Here is a 23,142-nt window from a genome sequence, read left to right on the forward strand (position 1 = left end):
AGGACGTACTTTAGCAATCTATTTGAGCCTGAATGTCCCGGCTGTTGCTACTTGACTGGAACACTTTCGTTTTAGTTGAACGCTTAAGGTTGAACAGTTTGATGGCTTGGCAGTTTCTGCTGGCTTTAAAACCCACATTTGGATATTGTTGAACTTGATGATGGCCATGTGGAGTCACAGGTGCTATGAAACTTTGAAGTTGCTAGCATGAGCAGTAATGAGAAATAGCAGAACTCTACGCTGAAACAATTATCCAGAATGAAGCATGCCTCTATCGCTAGGCAGCTGTGCTTATTCACCTTCAAGCTAGGCAATGGGATGGAACTTCGGAGCATCAGAAGCTTTTGGCTAAGTTATTTGATAGCTGTCCCATGCTGTTCATACGGGAGATAAAGGAAATAGAAATCAGCGGTCACAGGTCTTAATCCATATGGGACTGATAATATGATTTCCCCAGCCCTCTGTAGACAATTGTTGCCCAAACCAGGTTACTAAATGCATTAAGAAAAAGCGGGATCCTTCTGTCACTCTTTAGTGTCTGGAGTACTTTTTTGTGTCAGGGTTAAACTACTTTTTTAAACAAGCTCTTATCCCAAAGTGCTAAATAGTAACCCCTCTGACTGATACCAGCAGGTCCTAAAAGACTTCCTTAATTGTCATCGTACAATAAGAAACACTGGGTGTTCAGATGTAATGAAAAACTAGCTTGCTGTTCCAGAAATTAACCTTGAAAGTGTGTGAGCTCACATGCTCTCAGTCCTCTCTTCCCTTTCCTTGTATGCAGCTTAGATTGCACTTAGCCTTCCTGGCATCTTGAAATAGTGGGTCAAAGCTCCTTGGCATTTCATCTCTGCTGTTGATGTGTGTTGCACACGGTCACCTTCTCAGGTTATTGTTCTGATAGTAATGGTCCAAAGCATGAGCTGCACTAGGGTGGAGTGGGGAAGAAGCCCTGTGTGTCTTCCTAAAGCTTGTGTGGTTGTCACTGAAGAAGAAAAAAAATAAAGAGCTTTTCCCATTTTGCATGCTACCAGTTTACTTAACTTTAATCCCCGAAGGGAAATTCAGCAAAAGACAGAACAATTTACAAAGACTAAATATAGCCAAGTAGAGCAGAATTGCACAATGGTAGTTTCTTTGCAAATGCCATGTGCCTTTCTTCAGCAGTCTTCCCCCTCATGACTTAAGCTTAATTGTTACACAAAACAGTATTGAAGTATATAATATTGGGCATGAAGAAAATGATACAAGCCGGTTGTTTGTTCATGCCTGTTTATCAAACCCCTTGTTAAACTGTGCATCCTGCTTAACCGAAAGTCGGCCATGTCCCCTGACAGTGGTGTGCGCCACACATTGCTCCCTTGTTTATTCAGAGACATCTGAAACCCTTCAGAATAACAGAGTCTTGGATAAGTGGGTGAGCCTTGCAGGAGGCACATTGCTGTCTGGGGACATGACCAACTTTTCATGTAAGCCAGGTGTGTCCGTTTAAGAAGAAGTCTAAAAACATTGCACAGGAGGGTAAATGTATTTAGCCTCCAGAAAGCAATAGAGATAATTGTAACTCTTTACATTCACACGGCATCTGGTTTTGTTCCTGAGCTATCATGTTAAGATGACACGTAGGTCTCTCCTTGTGTTGTGCATGAGAGAACACTGAAGCATTAATGCTGTCATTTATTCAATAGTGACAGCTCTAATTATAACTTTCCATCAGCATCATGTAATTGTAGCAGACCCAGACAACCACCGTATCTCAGAAAATCTTCTGTCAGTGTACAGAGGATTCTTATCTTCGTAAGATAAGAGAAAGCCAGTTTGGTGTACTGGTTAAGAGCACAGGACTCTAATCTGGAGAACCAGGTTTGACTCCCCACTCCTCCACTTGAAGCCAGCTGGGTGATCTTGGGCTAGTCACAGTTCTCTGGAGCTCTCTCAGCCCCACCCACCTCACAGGGTGATTGTTGTGGGGATAATAATGGCATGCTTTGTAAACCGCTCTGAGTGGGTGTTAAGTCATCCTGAAGGGCGGTATATAAATTGAATGTTATTATTATTATTATTATAAGTGCTCCGTGATACAGTTCTTTTAAAAAACTGTTTGAGTTTCTGGTGGAAAGATGCGTGATGGCAGGGCCAGAAGCTCCATTTTATAATACTGTTTTTAGTTCTCCTTTAGTTTCTGCAGAAAACTAAGAGTTGCAGTCTTTGTACTGCATTTTCCTGTGGTCTGCTAAATTACTGACTGGCACTTAGTAGGTTCTTGAAGAATCTTAAGTATATCTTTTATACTGTTATGTGTGACTGCTATGATCATTTTTTCTCCCAGGGTAGTAGTAAAGCACCTTTTGGAAGAATGATAGAAGTCTGGAATAGGTGGATGGAAGGCATAATATGATCCTTGATAAATGGACAGTAATGTTAAAATAAAGAAAGGGCTGGCAGGGAAAATTTACCTTGAATTGGTGAGGGATAAGGAGTTTATGTTTAGAACTCTAAAAAATAAATGGAATAAAGAAAAACAAATAACTTCTGAGGAGGTTAATAAGTTAATGGTGAATTTGAAGGCAATTAAGCTAGAAAAGTATAGAGAACTTGAAAGGAAGATTATTATGAAGTGGTATAGAACTCCTGCCCAATTGGCATACATGCTTAAAGGGATGAAACCTAACTGCTGGCATTGCAATGCAAAAGAAGGGTGGTACCCCCACCTATGGTGGGGGTGTCCAAAGGTCATAGATTTCTGGGACAAGGTACGGGGAAAAATAGCATTGGTATGTAAGGTCAACCTCAATATAGATGTAGATCTAATATTCATGGGTGTATTGGGAAACACTAGAATTGAGAAACAAAACCAGGATATTTTCAAAGTGATGATACTAGCTGCACATGCAGTGATTGCATACGGTTGGAAGGAGAAGTTAAAATGGACCTTAGAAAGATGGAATGATTACTTGTATGAATATATTCAATCGGATATGTTGGAATGTTTAAAAAAAGATAAGGCATGGGATGGAAAAATGGAGGAGATAAAAGAGAAATGGTCTGTATATTTTCAATGGGTATATAATGGAGAAGCCAATACAACTATATTTGGAAAATTGGAAAAAATGTGCTCGTGGCTAAAAATTTAATTTGTAGTTATAGGATGGTCACCTTGCGGGGGGGAGGGTTACAAAAGGGGTAAAAGATGTGTCATAGGAGAACTATGACTGTATTGAAATGTAATAATAAGTGATGCATCAATTAAAAAAAAATGGACAGTAATGTTAAGACTGCCTTGTTAACAGGCCAGATGCATCATGGATATGTAGATACACAGTGACATCAGATAAGAATATAGATAAGAGATTCATTTCCCTTCCTCCTAAACCAAGTCACTCTTTCTAATATGAGAAATCCACTGAAACCCTGCCTTTATTCTTTTCTCCCTTCCATCTCTCCTCATCTACAAGCGAGTACAATCTAGTTCATATGTTACTTCTTTAATATTCATGCACTACTATCAGATGTGATAAGAGCCCCATGGCACTGCAGCCCAAGCTTTGCTCACGACCTGAGTTCGATCATGGCGGAAGCCGCGTTCAGGTAGCCGGCTGAAGGTTGACTCAGCCTTCCATCCTCCCGAGGTCGGTAAAATGAGTACCCAGTTTCCTGGGGGTAATGTGTAGATGACAGGGGAAGGCAACGGCAAACCACCCCATAAAAAGTCTGCCAAGAAAACGTCGCGAACCAATGCCCCCCCCCATGGGTCAATAATGACTCGGTGCTTGCACGGGAGACTACCTACCTACCTACTATCAAATGTGATTGGCAAATTATGGTTTTGTGTTGTGCTCTGGTTTTGAGGGCAGAGAAGAACCATAGGACTTGTGTCGCCCACCCTGTGTCCCCAGGGGATGGGGTTTTTTTTAAAGAACAATCTTTGGGGGATAAAAGACCCATGCACCCCAGGGTAGATCACTGCCACTAATTTCCTCCGACTAATCCTAAACTCGGAGACTGAACCATTAATCAAGAAGTCAGCCCTGCAAGGAAGACCACTGGTTTGTTGAGTTCCGCTAAAGCAGTTAACTGCTAGCTGGGCTGATAGGCAAGGATACCGACTGAAGCCCAAAACTCAATAACGCCACACAAGGATAAAGATTAATAGGTTTATTAAGAATTGAGTAAAAAATTATGCGCTGCAGCCTGCTTAGTCATTGTAGCATCTTGGAAGAGCAGTAAACTCCCTTTGTTATCCGATTGGTACAAGAAGATATGGGGCATATTTGTAATGGAGAAAATTCTAAATCAACAAAAGCAGATTGAGTCAGACCAATATATCTCTGATTTTGCTGAAACATGGCAACCTGTAATTGACTTTAAAGCAAGAAATGAGGCAACATTCCACTTCACCCACCCCAAACAGTTCCTACTTTTATGATGTAGATTTATCAGTACCATGATGGTAAATTTAGTTGACCCCTTGGTCTTCAATTACTTAGTAATTCTTCTATATACTTTAATATTTAGCGTCTTTTCAGTGTTTTGATTTCTAACTTCTGATGTATGTTGTTTTTAAGCTGTTATTGTACATTTTTTCTCTGTTTTAATAAAGTTTATTTAAAGCTGAAAAAATAATTGAGCAAAAAGACTACGTGTATAGAAAGTGTGCAAAGACAGAATAAGTAAAGTAATAAAGGTGACTTAACTAAAATGCCTAAATTAATTAGCAGGATAAACCAGATAAACCAGATAAATCTGATAAACCAGATGTTACCTTTTAAAGTCAAGCAGCAAAATCCAAACTGTACAGAATACCAAGGGCTAGCTTTCCAGTCTAGTCCCAGATTGAGATGACCAAGAGCCAGCATCTGTCCAAGTGCTGGACCAAAAGCAAAGAACTAACTTAGAAACTCCATTTATATCCCATACCAACCTGCAACATGGGGTGGCTGAAGAACTATTCAGGATCTTGCTAAAACACATGAACATGGCTCTCTGCAGCTGAGTCACATCATTCATCAGAGCAATTATCCCAACTGTCCTCTCTTTCTGTCCTTTGAGTTTGGTACTCTAATGATCTCACTTGCACCAGGGTTCTGCAAAACATGTCCAAGTTTATTTCTTTAGGAACTGCTTTACTGTGATTCTGATTTTCCCAGAATTATCCTTTGAGGCCTAACCAGGCACTTTGCCTTAGCGTGCGTTTGGCCACATAACAGGCAAAAGGCAGTTTCTTGACAGCTTGTCATGAAAATCTTTAATATTTTAGCTATGCATAAAGGGAAATTGCAGAAGGGGAGATTGTGGGATCCCTATGACTCCCCAAGCTTGTTTCCATAATGAACAGTGGGTTGCGTCGTGTGTGAATTTTGGCATAATAGTGTTTATACACCCCATCACTTGGTGCTGTTTGCAGAAGATGCTCATCATAACCTATTGCCACACCTATGCTAGGTGTCAGACTTCCACAACACCTGCACCGTTGAAAAATGCCAGTATTTTTAGCATTGCTGGCTTCATGAAGCGGTTGTTGGCTTGCTGTCCTGCACATCTTGAACCCCATTACAAAAATTCTTGTGTTCATCTCTTAGATTGTCCATTACTTGCAGACAGACCATATTGCACCACTGGAGAAGCCAATGAACCATCGAGCGTGATATCCCCTGCCAATTTTTCTTTTATCTCTGCATGTTGGAGAGGTGCACATTATGCAGACGGTTGAGGTTCTCCCTCTATATACCCATATCTATGCTGATTCATACTCACCTGCAGACCCTACAGGTGATATTCTTTGCATTTTAACACCTTCCTGCATTAGAGAGGAATTTGGGCACAATACTTCATTCTTAACCATTTGAGAACCAAACCGTAAGGTGATGCTGACAAAGCTTGGAGTTTTTTTGTTCTCTTCTAAAAGCTTCTGATCAGTATGAACTGTTCTAACAGATATGTTACCTTGCATCACCAAGAACTGGTTATGTGCCTCACACTATAGTTTTGAGAGATGCTTCCATTGCAATCCTGTGCAGAGTTCCTGCAGACCATTGATATTAGATTGGAGCTTCTGCCTGTTGCTGCTTTCTTCGGACAAGCCAGTGTGGTTAGTAGCTAGAACTGGGGATAATTGAGCTCAAATCCCTGTTCACTGGGTGACTTTGGATTACTGATAGTTTAGGTAGGTAGCTGCTTTTGAGAGTCAAAGTTCCCTTCTTCAAACACAGACAGGAGTGGAGATCTTTTATACATCTTATACATCTCCCTCATCTTTTATACATCTTACAGTGAAGATGTAAAGGCACGGTGCAGTTTGATTAGAACAGAAATTAGCATCTGTAGTGAGTTATCCTACTGCAAAATAATCCCAAATGAAACAACAACAGAATGCCACTGGTGGTCATATACAGCTGTCAGCTCAAACCAGTACAGTGCCTCATTAATGACTTGCAACCTATGCTGGACAATGATACTCTTCTCTCCCAAGCATTGGAAGGCAAACCTTTTCTTGATCACAGACAGCCCTTTAACCTTAAACAACTTCTCACTAACAGTAATGTTCTTCCTAACACAGACACAGACTCTGGGACCAGGGCCTGCAGTAAACCAAGATGCCAACTCTGCCTCCATATTTACTCCAACAACACAATCACTGGACCTAACAACACCAGTTAAACCATCTCAGGTTCATTCACTTGTTCATCTTACAGTGTCATGCATGCTACCAAGTGTCAGTAATGCCCTTCCACTCTCTCTGCATTGGACAAACAGGTCAGTCCCTATGCAGAAGGATAAATGGCCATAAATCTAAGATTAAAAATCACAACACTCACAAAAACCAGCAGGGGAGAGCATTTTACTCTTCCAGGACATTCCACTGCTGACTTAAAAGTGGCTGTCCTCAACAAAGAAGCTTCAAGGGCAGATTACAACATGAGATTGCTTCTCACTACCTTCTAGCCATTAGTTCCTTCATTTCCTTTCCACCCCCAGAAGTATACACTTAACCCCTTACCAGCTATTTGGATACTGGTGAACTTCTGAATATGTGTAAAGCAAATGGCTGAGTGATAGGCAAATGGACAAATGCACCTTTGACACAGCTTGTTCTTAACCAAAGAAAGATCTTTATTGTATTACAGTAGAATATGAAACAGAGCGCACACAATACGTAGGAAGATATAGCATTGATCCCATATGAACATATAGCACACTAGACTTGCAGCTAAATAAGAAAAGAAACTTGCTAATGTATTGTCGAAGACTTTCATGGCCGGAGAACGATGGTTGTTGTGGATTTTCTGGGCTGTATAACCGTGGTCTTGGCGTTGTACTTCCTGACGTTTCACTAGCAGCTGTGGCTGGCATCTTCAGAGGTGTAGCACCAAAAGACAGAGATCTCTCAGTGTCACAGTATGGAAAAGAAGTTGGCAGGTCATTTATATCTACTCAGGAAGGTAGGGTTGGGCTGAGTCATCCTGTAAGAGTTTCCCAGGGTGTGGAATGCTAATGGAGGGAGGCTTCACTGTATCCTGAGGAGGTTCTTTTGCATATGGATTGGTGCTTGATATGCTAATCTTCTCTGCAGGGCTATTGTCGGGTATAGAGTATTTTGTTAGCCTGGTGTTTTTCAGGACTGGAAACCATGCTCTATTCATTCATAAGGTCTCTTCTTTCCTGTCGAAATTGTGCTTATGCTTATGAATTTCAATAGCTTCCCTGTGCAATCTGACGAAGTAGTTGGAAGTGTTGTCCAGTATTTTAGTGTCCTGGAGTAGGATACTGTGTCCTATTAGAGTTAGGCTATGTTCAGCCACTGCTGATTTTTCCGGATGGCCAAGTCTGCAGTGTCTTTCATGTTCTTTTATTCTTGTCTGGATGCTACGCTGTGTGGTCCCGATGTAAACTTGTCCACAGCTGCAGGGTATGTGGTATACCCCTGCAAAAGTGAGGGGGTCTCTACTGTCTTTTGCTGATCATAGCAGTATGAAGGACCAAAAGAGCCAATTTGGTATCATGGTTAAGAGCGGCAGAACTCTAAACTGGAGAACTGGGTTTGATTCCACACTCCTCCACTTGAAGCCAGCTGAGCCACACCCACTTCACAGGGCGATTATTGTTGTGGGGATAATAATAGCATACTTTGTAAACTGCTATGAGTGGGCGTTAAGGTGTTCTGAAGGGTGATATATAAATTGAATATTATTATTATTTATTACAAAAACATCCATGTCTCCTGCACAGGATGGCTGTTACAACAAACATCCCAGAGAGACAGGGTGAGCAAGTCGTGCCTTGCTGGCTTCATGGCCCCTTCCATATTCAGAACAATGGAATCCCCAGAGTTGAATGGAGACATAGGATTCTTATCTCACTTCAGATGCTAATTTCTGCTCTAATCAAGAGGCATTGTGTCTTTGCATCCTGACTCCCTTCTTTGCTTTAACCCTTCCACCTCCTGACTAGGATATAAAGGCTCAACAATCCCCACTCCTCCCTGTGTCTGAAGAAGGGAGCTTTCACTCTCAAAAGCATATACCCTGAAAATCTTGTTCGTCTCAAAAGTGCCACTGGACTCAGATCCAGCTGTTTGAGTTACTGAGTTTCCGCAATCCTAACCTGCCTTGCAGAACTGTGAGGATAAACTAGGGAAGGGGAAACCGTTGTAAGCTCCCCTGAGCTCCTTGGTGGAAGGTCAGGTTAAAAATGCAACAGATGACAGAGAGAGATTTCCCATGCCACCACAGTAAGACGGTAATGTTCTGGGTAAAGTAATGATCAGTTTTGTATCTTGTTTCAATAAAAACAATTTTGACTTTAGAACAAGGTTGTCTTACTCATCTTCTCCGTACAGTCTGGTCACTCCCTTTTTCCTCCATATATTGTGAGGCCGGTCCATTTGAAGTGATCCCCAAACCAGTTAAGCCATAGCATGACTCTCTGAATCCCTTTTTTAAAAAAATGGCTTAGGATGATGATATCCGCAGTAACCCATCCATGAGCCTCCAGGTACAGAATGAAGAGGATCTCAAAAGATACCTTTGCAAATCCCCCAAGTGTTATGAGTAGAGAGAGTTATTCCTGCCCAGCACCTTCCTTTTGGATTCCCTCACACCAAAACAGCACACATTGCTTATTGAGGAGGAACTTGACATTTTCAGAGCCTTATAAATCAGAGCTGCTTCAATCACTTTCTTTTTCTCCCTCTCTTTAAATTCTAGGATTAAAGAGCCACTTCAGGACAGCATAATAGCTACCTACGAAGAACATGAAGACAGTGTCTATGCTGTGGAATGGTCCTCAGCCGACCCATGGCTATTTGCCTCGTTAAGTTATGACGGAAGGCTTGTTATTAACAGAGTTCCCAGAGCTCTTAAATACCACATACTGTTATAAATCTGTTCACATTCCTTCAGGTTCATTATTTTGATATTGGCTGATAATTGGAAATGCTCCATTTCTCAATTAAGTGTCACAAATGGACTATCCATCCTTCTCTCTCTGGTGTAAATATTTGAAAATTAAAAAAACTCAATGAAAATAAAATTTGTACTGTTTTCTGTTGAGCAACAGGCATATTTGTAGCAGAAGTGGTGCAGATTGGTTTTAAAGCCATAACTGGCACAAACTACCTTTTATGTGTTTCCCTCCCTGTAGTGTGCCCCTCCTCACGTTGAAATTTACATTGTGAGTTCCTTGAGGTGCTTATTCTATTTATTCTGTAAAACACCATGCATGTTGCTCTCACTGTATAAGTAGTGAAAAGCACCATTTCCAAAAAATAGTGAGCATTGTCCAGGGTCCACAGCCCAGCCCCCGGACTTACCTGGAGGAGGGGACAGGAGACGGCCGGGAGAAAGCCGCCCAGTTGCCCCAGCAGGCTCCCAGGGCCAGAACCCACCTAAACAGGAGGGAGGGAAAGAAGCACCCAAGCCTCAGAGGGTTAGAAGGGGCAGGTGGAGGCCAGCTAGTCCCACCCTTCAGTGGGAGTCTAGGAGCCCAGGTAGGGAGAGTGGGGGCAGCCCAGAGGGAGCCAGGGCAGAGGGAGAGGGAAAAGGCAGTGGGGACAGACAGACAGCAGCTGACCAAACAGAAACCTTACCAGCCAGGGAGGAGAAGCAGCCTCAGCAATTCAGCAGGGCTAGGCAACCGGCAGCCGGGCAAACTGAAGCCTTACCAGCCAGGGAGGAGAAGCAGCCTCAGCAACCCAGAGCCACGCCCCAGACTGCAGCCCAGCTTGAAAGCAATAATCTAGCCCAGGGGAGGCCAGGGGCGAAGCAACAACAGGTGGAGCTGCCTGAGGCAATCTGGAGGAGAAGATAGGCAGTCAGCCAAGGAGGCTCAGCTGGACCTGCCTTCAGCCGTCAGCCCAGCCAGAGAGGCTGGATAGCCAGCCAACGAGGCACAGGTGGCCTGGCCCAGTGCTTCCAGCCAAACAAGCACAGGTGCAGCTGCCTAAGCCAGCTAGGGCCATGGTTAGAAGGCAGCAGGATGGTGTGGCTGGCAGGTGGAGCATGGCAAGGCTGAGAGGATAAAAGAGAAGCCCTCCCACAGGGTGTGGTGGGTTGAGTAGGAGTGATGGAGTGCAGAGTTAGTGAGGGGGAAGGACTGGGTCAGGTTGAGTAGGCCAGCGAATGTACTAAGAGGGAGTCTGGGTGATGTATACCACCTCTCCTTCCACAGAGCAGGGTCCTGCAGTATCCCTGATACTCCTTTGATGTCCAGGCCAGACATGCCGGCGCCCCACTCAGTGGCAGCCGCTGCAAGCCCTGACAAGCATATGATAAAAAACCATGCATTCAGGTGCATGGGATGTATTGGTTTAGCCCAATAGCTTCCTAAAACTTTTTTCATTGCAAGATAAATTAGCCATTGGCTGCATTTGGGTAACATTAAAAAACCCTCTTTTTGTTGTGAAGATGACTTGTTTACTGTGCTCATGCATGTATGATCTCCCTCCTCTCCTTTTTCATGGAGTATGATTGTTTCTATGCTATTATTTACCAGGAGTTATCCAGGAACAAATTTGTATCCATCTTTGCATGGTTATTGGATATTCAGGACTGTAAGCCTAAAAGAAGAATTTGAATTTTCAGCAAGAGCAAATTATACCAGCTTAATTTCACTGGTGCTTTTAAAACACCAGGAGACTTAACAAAAATAATAATACTGGGTTCAACAAATTAATTGATTATTTTCATCCTGGATTTTCATTCTTATTCCCTTATTCTCCCCCCCCCATCCCTAAGCATATTATTATTATTTAGCATAGAAACAAAATTAAGGTTTTGTTTTATACAGGAATACAAAAATGTTATCTTGAGGACATAGTAACTACAGAAAAAACACACCTGATCAGAACAACAGCTTCCCCACCCCACTTCTTTAAGTACAGCTTCTTATGGATATTTGTAAGTTGAAAAACAAGATAAAACTACCATGCTGACTGTTTTCTCAGTACAAGAATACCATAGTCTAGAAACCCCCAGACTGAGCAGTAGACTATGGTATTCTTGTACTGAGAAAACAAATTTGCTGCTAAGTTTTTACAGGGATTCCAGTCATTTACAATATAGTTGTAAAATAATAGGGTACTACAAATAAAAACCTTGCAATGTTTGAGGTAATCAGAAAATGATATTTTTAATGCTCAATCACTTCTGCCAAATTAGCAAAACTAATTTTGTTTGGTTCAAACCCCCCCTTTTTTTTCTTTTTCCTGTTTTGGTTTATTGGGTTTTTGTTTGTTTCATTTTCTTCCCCTTTCCCCTCACTTCTGGTTAGGGCTGGTGAGTTTATGGGAGGGGATGGTTGTTTGATAGTGTTGTATATTATGTATGTATTTTAAAAACAACTATAAATTTAATAAAAAAGAATGGCTTCTGGTAGTAGGAGTCTCATAGGCACCAATTGTCTGCTGTTCTACTAGCAAATTATAAACAATCACAAATGCCCAAATCCAAACTTCTTATTAGCTTTTCATTGCCTTAGAATAGTAATGGAATATGTACTTACAGGGCTCATTTCGAGGGGGAACACGCAGCAACGCTGTTCTGGCAGTTCCCCAAAGAGGTCACATGTCAGGTGGCCCCACCCACCTGACTCTCGGCCATTTTGGGCCCATTTTGGCCTGGATTGGGGCTGAAACTGCCTGGATCGGGCCTCTGATGGGTGGTGGATCAGTCTCCCGCTCAGCAGTGGCCCAATCCTGACCATTTTGGGCCCCTTTTTGCCATTTTGGGCCCAATTTTGGCCTTGAATGGCCAGGCTTGGGTCCAAAACAGCCAGGATAGGTGATGTCAGGGGGGCGGCATATGCAAATCAGTTATGCTAATGACTTCTGGTGATGGCAAGGGGCGTGGCTTATGCTAATGAGTTCCTCCTGCTCTTTTTCTACGAAATGACCTCTGTGTACTTATAAGCATTTTGAGAAACCCAGCAAGTGCCCCTTACAGCCATGGGAGGAACCAAGCTAACAGCTCCCTCAAGCCAAGTAACCACAACTTGAGGGGTCTTCTGTGTGGGGCAACAGCAATGGCAGACAGAGTCTCTGGGGAATCCTGGAAAGCTCCAGGATTGTTATCCCCGTTGCAGAACTCTAGCCGTAACTAGTTCCAGCTTAATTAGAAGTTAATCTGAGCGCCAGTGTTATGCTAGATGAAAAATTAGCTGGAAAGACAGACACTTTGTATATTCTGAATCCCGAGGATGCTTTCTTAGAAATAAGTCCCGCTGTATTCAATAGCACTTATTCCTGGTGTCCCTGCTTTCCCTTCTCAACCCTGTTGTTCCTGTTACAATGCATGTAACTTTGGGTTATTTGAACATGCTTTGGCGATTGTGTCGAAGGCAGTGTAAGGGCCAAATAAGCTGAGGAAAATGCGAGTAGGCCAGGGAGGGGTAAGATCAATACAACCCTCCTCCTGTAATTCCTGCAGTTGCTATAGTGACTGCTTGTGCTCCTGTTTAAAGGGTCAGCCCATTGCTAACCTTTCCTTGTCTTTACCCAGCAGCTGGATCGAAACACATCTAAACGTGATTTTTCATGTGTGTACGTTGCTGCCAATACAGACTGTAAAAATGTGACAGTTTGTAGGGCCAAGAAAACCCTCCTTTTTTAAAAAAAAAAGATGGCTTTTCTCATGGCTGACTAATAAGCCTGTGTAGACTTATTACGGATCTAAATTTATAACGCCTATTACCTCTTTCTTTTCCACTGTATTTCAACATTTCCCACGTTTCCTCAGTAATTAGCATCACCCTCAGGGCTTTTCCTCCAAGGTTTAATATCTCATCTATTTCAGACCAGATCAACTTGACACTCTGCAGGAGCTAACAGCTTGAGCTCTTCTTGGCTTCAGCAGTAAACCCTTGCTAATGAATAAATAGTGGGTTTTATTTTTTAAAAAGTGTGGGCGAGTTCAGTTTCTTATTTTTGCTGAAGAAACTAAGCTTTATGGAATGGATCTGACTGGTCTATAGACGTGATCTATAGCGCCATACTTCACAAGGCTGCTTGTTCATATATGGAAAATACGACATGAATAACTCGTAATAATGCTAACAGTGAGCTTCAATGCTTGAAAACAAAATTGTGGTCTGAAAATGCTGACCATATTTTGGTGTTAAGGGGAACGCCAGGGAGAGGCAGGTTGCTAATGTAACAATATAGTTCCTGAGCCTTGGGCTTAGATCATCTCCAGACCCTCAGCATGCCACTCTGTTGCCTGTGGCTTCCCACCCAGACTTTCTTGTTTGTTTCCTTCCCCACATTTCCTGTGAGTCATGGCTAGGGCTCAGTAAAGATGATTCACATTTGTTTTAACTGTTTTTGTTAAAGAAGCGTCTTCTTTTGTACAGTAGTTGTGGAGACTCTTGGCAAACATTGTTTTCACTGGCACCCTCTTTAGTGACCATGCAGATAGTTCCTTGGGATATCCACCACAGTATTGGATAATCTGGGTCTACATACCGAGTTAGTTTCGCAGACATCCAAGATGGCAGCAGCACCCATTCGGTAGATGTTCTGTGAAATTACTGGAATGCTTCCTGGGCATCCCCACATTCTGGGTGCTGCCACTGATGAAAATTGTTTGTTTATTAGATCTTGTTTTTCTCCCAGCTTGGGACTGAAAGTAGCTATTATGTACATGTATACACTTCCAAATGCTATAATCACAACTCTTGTAATTTTGCATTACCTCTGAACACCACCAGAATATGCTCATATGAACAGAGGTGACTATGAGCCAAAACACACGTTAAGAAAAACCTAGGTTCAGCACGTGTTCTCTTACCTCAAGGTTTGCTGGGATCTGTAGGCGTCCTGGAAGCTTAAAGTTTAGCATTTACAGAGCAGCAAAAAGGGAAAGGGAAATACAGGCGCCTGTATTTTAAGCTTTAAGCTTCCAGGACGCCTTTAAGCTTCCAGGACGCTTGCAGATCCTTTAAGCTTCCAGGACTTTAAGCTTCCAGGACCCCTACAGATCTTTAAGCTTCCAGGACGCCTACTTTAAGCTTCCAGGACTCCTACAGATCCCGGCAAACCTTGAGGTAAGAGAACACGTGCTGAACCTAGGTTTTTCTTAACGTGTGTTTTGGCTCTATGAGTTTGGAAATGTGGAAAGGATACAAGCTTCATCAATCTGAACCACAGGCAGGGTTACTAGGTCTCCTACCAGTAGGAGGGCGAGTTCCTGGCACTCACCTTCTCTATGTACCTCGCTTGCAAAGTGTGCACTACTATGCCTGCCTGATAGTGTCACTTCCAGTCACACCATCGTGCAGATGCATGAGTGCGCATGCACTTTACAGCAAGCCCAATTTGCCCCACTGCAAAGCATAAGAATGCTCTCAGGGCAGCGCGATAATGTCACTCCTGTTCACAAAACAGTTCTGCATTTTTTTAAAAAGATACTTTGAGGCAAAAGCTGAGAATAGTTTTTGGTCTTGGTTATGTCTTAGTTTGTGATGTTTCAGCTAATATCAGTATATTAATCAAAAGCAAACAAACACCCCCCCCTCCCCAATGTATGGAAGTGATGTAATAACTAAGACATAGGTAACAGCAACACCAATAGAAAAATAGCACAAGTCATAAAAAACACAGATTTTTTTAATCAAATGTGTCCAATAACATTACTGTTAAGTAACTTGAGCAACTATATGCTAGCATGGCACTTAAAATTTTGAGTTGTTTTCTTGTGTGTTTTTCCCTGAAGAGGAATAAAATACTGAGATGATAGGTTTGAGGACAAAATGTGTGTTTGTGTAGAGGGCTATCAAGTTGCAGCGAAATTATGGCAACCCCTCCTGGGGTTTTCAAGGCAAGAGACTAACAAAGGTAGTTTACCATTGCTTGCCTTTGTGTAGCTCTCCTGGACTTCCTTGGTGGTGTCAGGATAGGCGTTGGTCACAACTTGGATCGGAGTACAAAAAGCATACAAGAAAATAAGCATTTCCGGAAGGAATCTGGTTCAGTCACAAAGATCAAGCTTTCAAGATATTATCAGAAGATCAACTAAGGGATTTTGAGGATATAAATCCGGAATTTCAGTGCACCAAGCAAGACGAAAAGGAGAAATCTGAGGGGGGGGGGAAGAAACGAGCACTGCGGCTGCAGTTGCTCAGAGAGAACTGTGTCCGGGACCCAGGAGGGGAAGGAAAATTTAATTTGAATTTAAATTGTAATTTGCATTTAGTAAGGTCAACCACTCCATCAATATAACATAAAGCTTTAACTTTTGAATAATGGCAGTATGAAGGGAAAACATTTTGTGTAGCATAATTGTTACATGTTGTAGTTGTTGTGTTTTTTTTCCCCTTCCTCCCCATGTTCCCTTCTTCCCCTTGTATTGTTAATGTAGTTAAGAAAAAAGAAAAAAGAAAATAAGCATCCCCCCACCCCCATAGACTCCTTAATAGAGGTGGGCACAGACTGGGAAAACCCCACAGACTACCAGCCCGTGGTCTGTCGATTTTCACAGACCACGAACTTTCCATGGACCAGCCCTGTTCATGGACCAATTCATTGGTCCATGATCCTTCACTTCCAGCAGCCCTTGCTCCACCCCTTCACACCTAGAGAGCCCAAACTTGCAGAGAACCTTCAGCAGCCTTTCCTTCAGCCACCCTCCCAGTTTGGTCAAGATTGCATTTCAGACGTCCCAAGTTACAGACTCCCAAAGCAGCCACCCCCAGGAAACCTCCAGTAGATACTGGAGTTGCAAATGCCAATTGACTTGCATTGACTAGCAGCACCAAAAAGTTGCAATGAGGCAAAATCAAACAGAAAAGGATGGGGGAAGATCCCCCTCACTCACCACAGACACCTTCCTAGCCGTGGCCTAGGGAATTAATTCTTGCTCCTTGCTCGCATAGAGAAGAATGGGAGCTTTCTGGTTGGCAGGCAGAGCTGCCTATCAAGGTTTTGAGAGCTAAGATTGGTGTTGCCATGGCTGCAGAAGGTTCACCCCCTCCGTTGCCTAGGGAATTAATTCTTCTTCCTTGCTCCGTAGAGCAGAATAGGAGCTCTCTGGCTGGCAGGCAGAGCTGCCTGTCAAGGTTTTGAGGGCTAAGATTGGCTGCAGAACGTCCACCCCTCCCTTGCAGAATGAGAGCTCTCTGGTTGGCAGGCAGAGCTGCCTATCAAGGTTTTGAGGGCTAAGATTGGCTGCAGAACATCCACCCCTCACTTGCAAAATGAGAGCTCTCTGGTTGGCAGGCAGAGTTACCTCTCAAGTTTTTGAGGGCTAAGATTGGCTGCAGAACGTCCACTCCTCCCTTATAGAATGAGAGCTCTCTGGTTGGCAGGCACAACTGCCTATCAAGGCTTTGAGGGCTAAGATTGATTGCAGAACGTCCATCCCTCTGTTGCCTAGGGAATTCGTTCTTGCTCCTTGCTCCATAGGGCAGAATGGGAGCTCTCTTGCTTGGCAGGCAGAGCTGCCTATTAAGTTTTTAAGGTCTGCAAAAGGTCTGCGAATGTCCTCTCCATTGCCTAGAGAATTGATAGATCGACACTAGGATGTCTGGACCCACGGACCAATAGACCGGCCCAAACGAACCAAAATTCGTGAAAAAGGTGAGTCCCACGAACTGTGTGTTTGTGAACCGTGAACTGGGCCAGACTGTGCAAAATTTTGGTCCATTTTCCAGACCATGCCCACCTCTACTCCTTAATGTGGTTGCTGGGAAAAGACGATGGCGGGGGGGAGAAATTTTCATCTTGATCAAATTCATTTCATGCATTTAATGTATATAATTCTTTAATTCTTTGGCAATGTTCAGTTTTAGGAAAACTGAATTTTGCATTGCCCTGAATCAGGTTCTCAAGTTCTTAGGTGCCAGACTTTCACCTGACTACTCCAGTGTTAGGAGTCATTGCTGCAATTTTAATCTGCTTTCCTAATTAATTTTATTTTTAAGAAACTGTGGAAATAAACAGAGCTGAGAATACTGCGTGTGCAACAGGTACCCAGAGATGAGTCATTTGATGCTCAAAGACTTAATAGGAAATTATTTTCAAAATAGGTTGCATCTAGAGCAGTTCTGTGAATATTATGACACTCTTTCAATCCAACCCATAATTTGAATATGGCATTCCCTTTTTTGTTAACAAAACAACGTTCTTTGTGTTTGGCTTTTGAGATCTTAATGCTTAACAAGGAAATTAAAAGAAGAGCATTAGTTTGGCACCATCGCGGACATTCAGCTTTCTTCTTTAGCACTTATCATCCACCCACCCTTGTACCATTAACAAACCTATTACATATAATTATGAAATGTTCGCATTTCATAATAACCTATAAAAGGAACTGTGTATTTCCACGTACGCATTCAGTACTCAATGCAAAGCCTATAGAAATCAGTAGAAATGTGTGTGCATGAGCACGCATGTTTCTTTTTTAAAAAAATTGAAATTACCATGGCCTTTAAAATGAGGGCAGAGAGCCAAGCTACAAGTGACGCCTGACACAGGTTGGACACTTGTCAGCTTCCCTCAAGTTTTGATGGGAAATGTAGGCGTCCTAGTCTTGCAGCTTGGCTCTCCGACTGCTGTCCAATGGACTTTTCAACTATCACTTGTCCAACATTCCACCAAGCTGCCTACGTTTCCCATCAAAACTTGAGGGAAGCTGACAAGTGTCCAACTAGTGTCAGGCATCACTTGTAGTTTGGCTCTAAGGGTGAATGGTTAATAGCAGCCGCTCCCTAACCAAGTGGTTGCATGTCCAGAAACAACTTTCTGAATGTACAAAGAACTCACTTTTGGGGGATTCTGACACTGAATCCAGTCTATAAGACCATCAGACCTTTGCTTTACTGGGATTTTCGTTGTAGAATTTTTACTCTCTCCTCTCTTCCTTTTTAAAAGTTTTTTTCCAAAGGTTTCCTTTCAAGGATCTACTGTTGCTAACTTCCCTACATTTTTCTTCTCTTTAAAAAGGTTTTTAAATGGTTTTAAAGTGGTAGAAGCACTACCTAAAACATACGATTTCTACAAGTGCATTACGATATTAATGTTTTGAGTGTTAGGGGTGGGAAAAAACCCATAATATTCTTTCCTGTTGTAGTTCCAGGCCTCTCTTATTTGGATTTTTCCCTTTTGTCCTAAATTGTGCACTTGCTAAAAACCAATATAAATTGCCTGTAAATGCTTTTTTTTTTGGTCCTCATATAAAACTCTGGGTCAAATCGAGGAAGGAGCCCTGAGGTAAGAAAGAGGTATGGCTCTACTGAGAGCGGTCCTAGTTCTATTCAATGAAGCTTACTTCTAGGCAGGGCTTTTTTTCTGGGAAAATAGGTGGTGGAACTCAGTGGGTTGCCCTTGGAGAAAATGGTCACATGGCTGGTGGCCCCGCCCCCTGTTTTCCAGACAGAGGGGAGTTTAGATTGCCCTCCATGCCACCTTAAAGACTTAGATGTAAGTCTTTAAGCCTCTAAGGATAAAAGGGGCCATTTACCCCATGTCTTAAAAATAGCGCCCCCCTCAAAAACTGAATCCTCACTGCCTGCCTTCAGGTGACATCAGAAATTGTGCGAAGAAGCCACCTGCGTTCCATGAGTGGGGCACTATTTTTAAGACATGGAGAAACAGCCATAGTCTAGGAGTAGTAGTGAAAATGAGAAAAGAAAGAATTGGATTGTTGCCTTTAATCCAAGTAGGAAATATATTTGAAGAAAAGTTGTCCTGTGTTAGTGGCTGTAGCTATGGAGGAGTTGTTACCCTTCCTAGTTATTTGCCCCAAGACACTGCTGATATTAGAATCCTTGACATAGAAAGAATTGTGTGCTCACCATCTAATTTCTCTCTGCGGACAAGATTTTCCACTTAGAAGAAACTCCAGTTTTCTTCTTCACCCTGGCTTCTCATGGTCAGTAGGACCCAGATTTTATTAGCGGGGCTAGGGTTTGTCACTTTTCTTGGTTTTCCTAATATAAATTGGTTAAAGCGCTAGAATTGTTATCCTTTCCCCCATATTTAAATGTGGTGTTTGAAATTGCAGTTGATTCTTATGAGCTTGAAAACAACTGACACAGGTCTACTAGGGAATATTAAGCCCCAGCCCTTCTTGCTGTTGGGACAGGAAGAAAGTTTACACATAGATTGAAGAAAAAAGTTCTGAGAGTATTCAAACCAACTCTTCTATAAAATAAAGGAGCTCCAGCTGAGTATTCTGGCCTGTGAATACAAGGGATGTGGATAATTGGCAAGCAATTATTTTATTACTTTTATAACATGCTTTCCCCATTGAATTCAACATATCATAGATAAGGTTCCTGGGTAGTTTCCGTCTGGGCAACTACCGGACCCAGATCTGTTTCCTTTCAGCAATATTGCTGCACAATGTGCTTTCAGACCATGCCTTGGGCACTTGTTTTAATTTGTTAGCTAAAAGTTAAAATTAACTTTTACTTCAATGAAAGTTTTTAATTTCAATATACTAGATTGTTGTACCTTTATACCCTGCTTTCTATCCAAAATTGATCCACAGAGAAAATTAAAACAACTGAAAACCAACCATAAAAGTACAATATAAAATCTTAGGGATAAATTGGAGGAGGAAGGCATTGCATCTTCCATGTTGTCAGGCGTCACCACATCGCCATGGGTGCAGCTGCACAGGGCACCAGCAGGCCTGATCTCTAGCTCCAAGGCACAGACAGGGACAACACAGGTTCCAGCTCTGTGGAAGGAGAGGAGGTATACATCACCCTTGCTCCCTCTCTACCACTCACCAGCCTGCTCAACCTGTCAAGGTACCTTCCACCTCTGCCTCTTGCGTCCAACTCTCATCCTGTTCTCTCTCTCTTGAAACTCACCACTCTCTACCACCACTCCCTCACAACCCACCCCATCCTCTGGGTAGACTCCCCTTATATCCCTTCACCCATTCCTGGCTCCACCAGCCAGCCACACTGCCCAGCACTCTAGCCAGGCCCAGGCTGTCTTAGGCAGCCACACCTGGTGTTGTTCTGCTGGCTGCTCTGGCCAGCTACACCTGTGCCTCCTTTGCTGGCTGCCAGGCTCCCTTGGCTGATTGCCTCAGGCAGTTCCACCTGAGGCTTCCTTGCTCCCAGCCTCACCTGGCCCTTGCTATTCTCTTCCACCCTGCTTGCAGGTTGGGGCATGGCCCTGTGTTGCTTCTGCTGCCTTTCTTCCCCAGCTGGTAAGGTTGATGTCTGGCTAGCTGTCCCTGTCTCCTGTGCCCTCTTCTTTTGGTCTGGTCCCCTCCTGGATGTCCCCATTCCCCCTGCATGGGCTCTTAGCCTGCCACTGGAGGGTGGGGCTAGCTGTCTTCCACCTGCCCCTTCTGACCCTCTTCTGACCCTCTGCAGCTTGGGTGCTTCTCCCCCCACCCCCGTTGCCAGCTTGTGTGGGGCATGGGTGACTGTTGGGGTGGCTGGGTAGCTGTCTCCCAGCTGCCCCTCATCTCCTCCTCTCAGTAAGTCCGGGGGCTGAACCTCAGACCCCAGACACATGTCTTGCTACCATGTATGTGTCCTTGATTTTGCATTATTTTTACCCTAGCTGCCTGGGCAAACTGATTAATCCTAGTACATTTTTCAATTAAAGTCGATGCTGACTCTCCATACTACTGAGAAGCTGTTGGTGTCAGTAGCTGTTTTTTTTTTTTAAAGGTTGGAATGTTTGGGATATCTCTCCACATCTGAGCATTGAATCTGAACTGCTTGAATTCATAATCTGAACCTGGCACACAGGTTCAGATTAGCAATGCGAATGTTAATTATTAGCAGTGCCTGATGGGAGAACTACTAGTCCAGTGGGAAAGGGTTGCCCAAACAACTGGGTAGTGCATCTGCAGTGCAGAGCCTTGTTAACTGAGGACTTTAACTCTCTTATGCAAGAAGATAAAAGAGCAAGGCAATCCCTAAATAGATCAGCTACTATCCCATCTAATCTCATCTTTATTTCTTTGATGTTTTGAGCCCTGTCCTTACTAGAGGGTTACACACTGCTTGTGTATGCATATGTTGGGCATCTCACCCTCTTTCCTAAAAGATGACTTTATTTTCTGTAAGGATTGGGTGCGTTTAGCCCGGATTTCTGTAAAGATTGGGTGCATTTTAGCACCCAATCTTTATTTTCTGTAAAGATTGGGTAGCCAGGATTTTGAATATATGCTTCTAATCTGCGCATTTTCAGTCACGTGTGTGGCATTAGTGAATCAAGATAAATGGAAGTTTGTAAGTGGAATGAGACGTGTTTGTTGTGTGTGAACAGTGCAATGTTGAACTTATTTGGGAGAAGTGGGTTGAAGACATTTTAAAGATGTCCCTTTCCCATTAACTCTCTTACAGTAAGATTTGACCACAGGTTTGGATTTTGCTGACCTCAACCTCTCATGATGACCACTTAGTGTTCTGGAATAGTGAAATACTCAAACAGATTTTAGTGAGTTAAATATTGATCTGGTTGTCTTTCTAAGGAACCTAAATAATCTTTCCTCACTAAGTATATCACCACTCTCCCCGTTTTTTACTTTCTACTTTAAGGTAGTTGACTATTGTATTCTCAGGAAGTACTCTGTTCTTGAAACTCTTAGTTCATGGTCAACACCATAATAAAGTAGTCACGTTGCAATAAAAGTTTCATTGGTATGGCACACATGTATGCATGTAGTATGAGGTCTTACAGGAGGAAGAAAAGGGCTAGGTAGTGAATGTGTTGAAGTCTGTATAGCCGTGGTCTTGGCATTGTAGTTCCTGACGTTTCGCCAGCAGCTGTGGCTGGCATCTTCAGAGGTATAGCACCAAAAGACAGAGATCTCTCAGTGTCACAGGCAATGTTGGTTTTCCAGAGTACAGAGGAGATATGCCCACAGTATTTCATTGTTGCTATTCCTTACCAAAAATCTTCTTGTCAACAGCTATTTTTTAACCATATGACTAAAATTTGCTGGACCAGTCAGGGTGAAAGAAATGGGATAGATTTGGCCAATCCCTGTTCAACTGCAGAGATGACAGCAGTTCCCTTTGAAGTGAACAATATTTTGTTTCCACCTTACAGTAGGGAGTGATAGACCAATACATATGTTTTGCTATAGGATCTGTCAGTAGTCACAAGGTGTTAAGATCTGTTACTTTTATAAACTACTCCGAAATTTTTACAAAAAGTGGACTTGGAGGGACAGACATCATTTTAGAGGACTACTGAACTCTAAGCCATGAATACTTTCATACCAATTTGCGCACTGCTCCTGCTCATTCCACCTGCCGCTTTTGTCAGGGACAGAACTAGTGAAGTGAGAAGAAAATGACACATGGGAGTTTGGGGGAATAAGAAAAAAGACAAAGGAGAAGGGAAAAGGAAAGGGGAGACTGACAAATACAGAATGAGAAGTGAAATGGAAACGACAAGATCAGAGAAAGATCAACTTGGAAAGTAGAAATGGGAAAGAAAAAAAATAGCAGAAAAGGGAGTTTAAAATGCAAAGGGGACTGATTTCAATGGGCTTAGACTGGTATAACTCTGTTTAGGATTACACTCAAGCTGGCTAGTGGAGAAAGAAACCACAGTTCTGTCTGTTTAATCTGAGGTGTTTTGAATTTTTTTTTTTGAGTGGTTAAATTTGCACACTTTTATAATTTTTTTCTTCACATGTGTTTTTTATTTTGTTTGTAAGGGTGTGTGTC

The 23,142-nt window shown here is 42.7% G+C and overlaps 1 protein-coding gene across 1 annotated transcript in view; it reads left to right on the forward strand.

Annotated features, from left to right (window-relative positions):
* The window catches only part of EIPR1 (EARP complex and GARP complex interacting protein 1), an 81,921-nt gene extending 72,414 nt beyond the window's left edge, over positions 1-9,507 (forward strand). Inside the window, exon 9 of the mRNA XM_054992090.1 lies at positions 9,204-9,507. Coding sequence (XP_054848065.1) covers positions 9,204-9,378 — 175 coding nt within the window. The 3' untranslated portion in view covers positions 9,379-9,507. The remainder of the gene's footprint in view (positions 1-9,203) is intronic.
* Positions 9,508-23,142: the final 13,635 nt, after the last annotated feature.

This window comes from Eublepharis macularius, chromosome 1, assembly GCF_028583425.1.
Source record: "Eublepharis macularius isolate TG4126 chromosome 1, MPM_Emac_v1.0, whole genome shotgun sequence".
NCBI classification, from domain to species: Eukaryota; Metazoa; Chordata; class Lepidosauria; order Squamata; family Eublepharidae; genus Eublepharis; species Eublepharis macularius.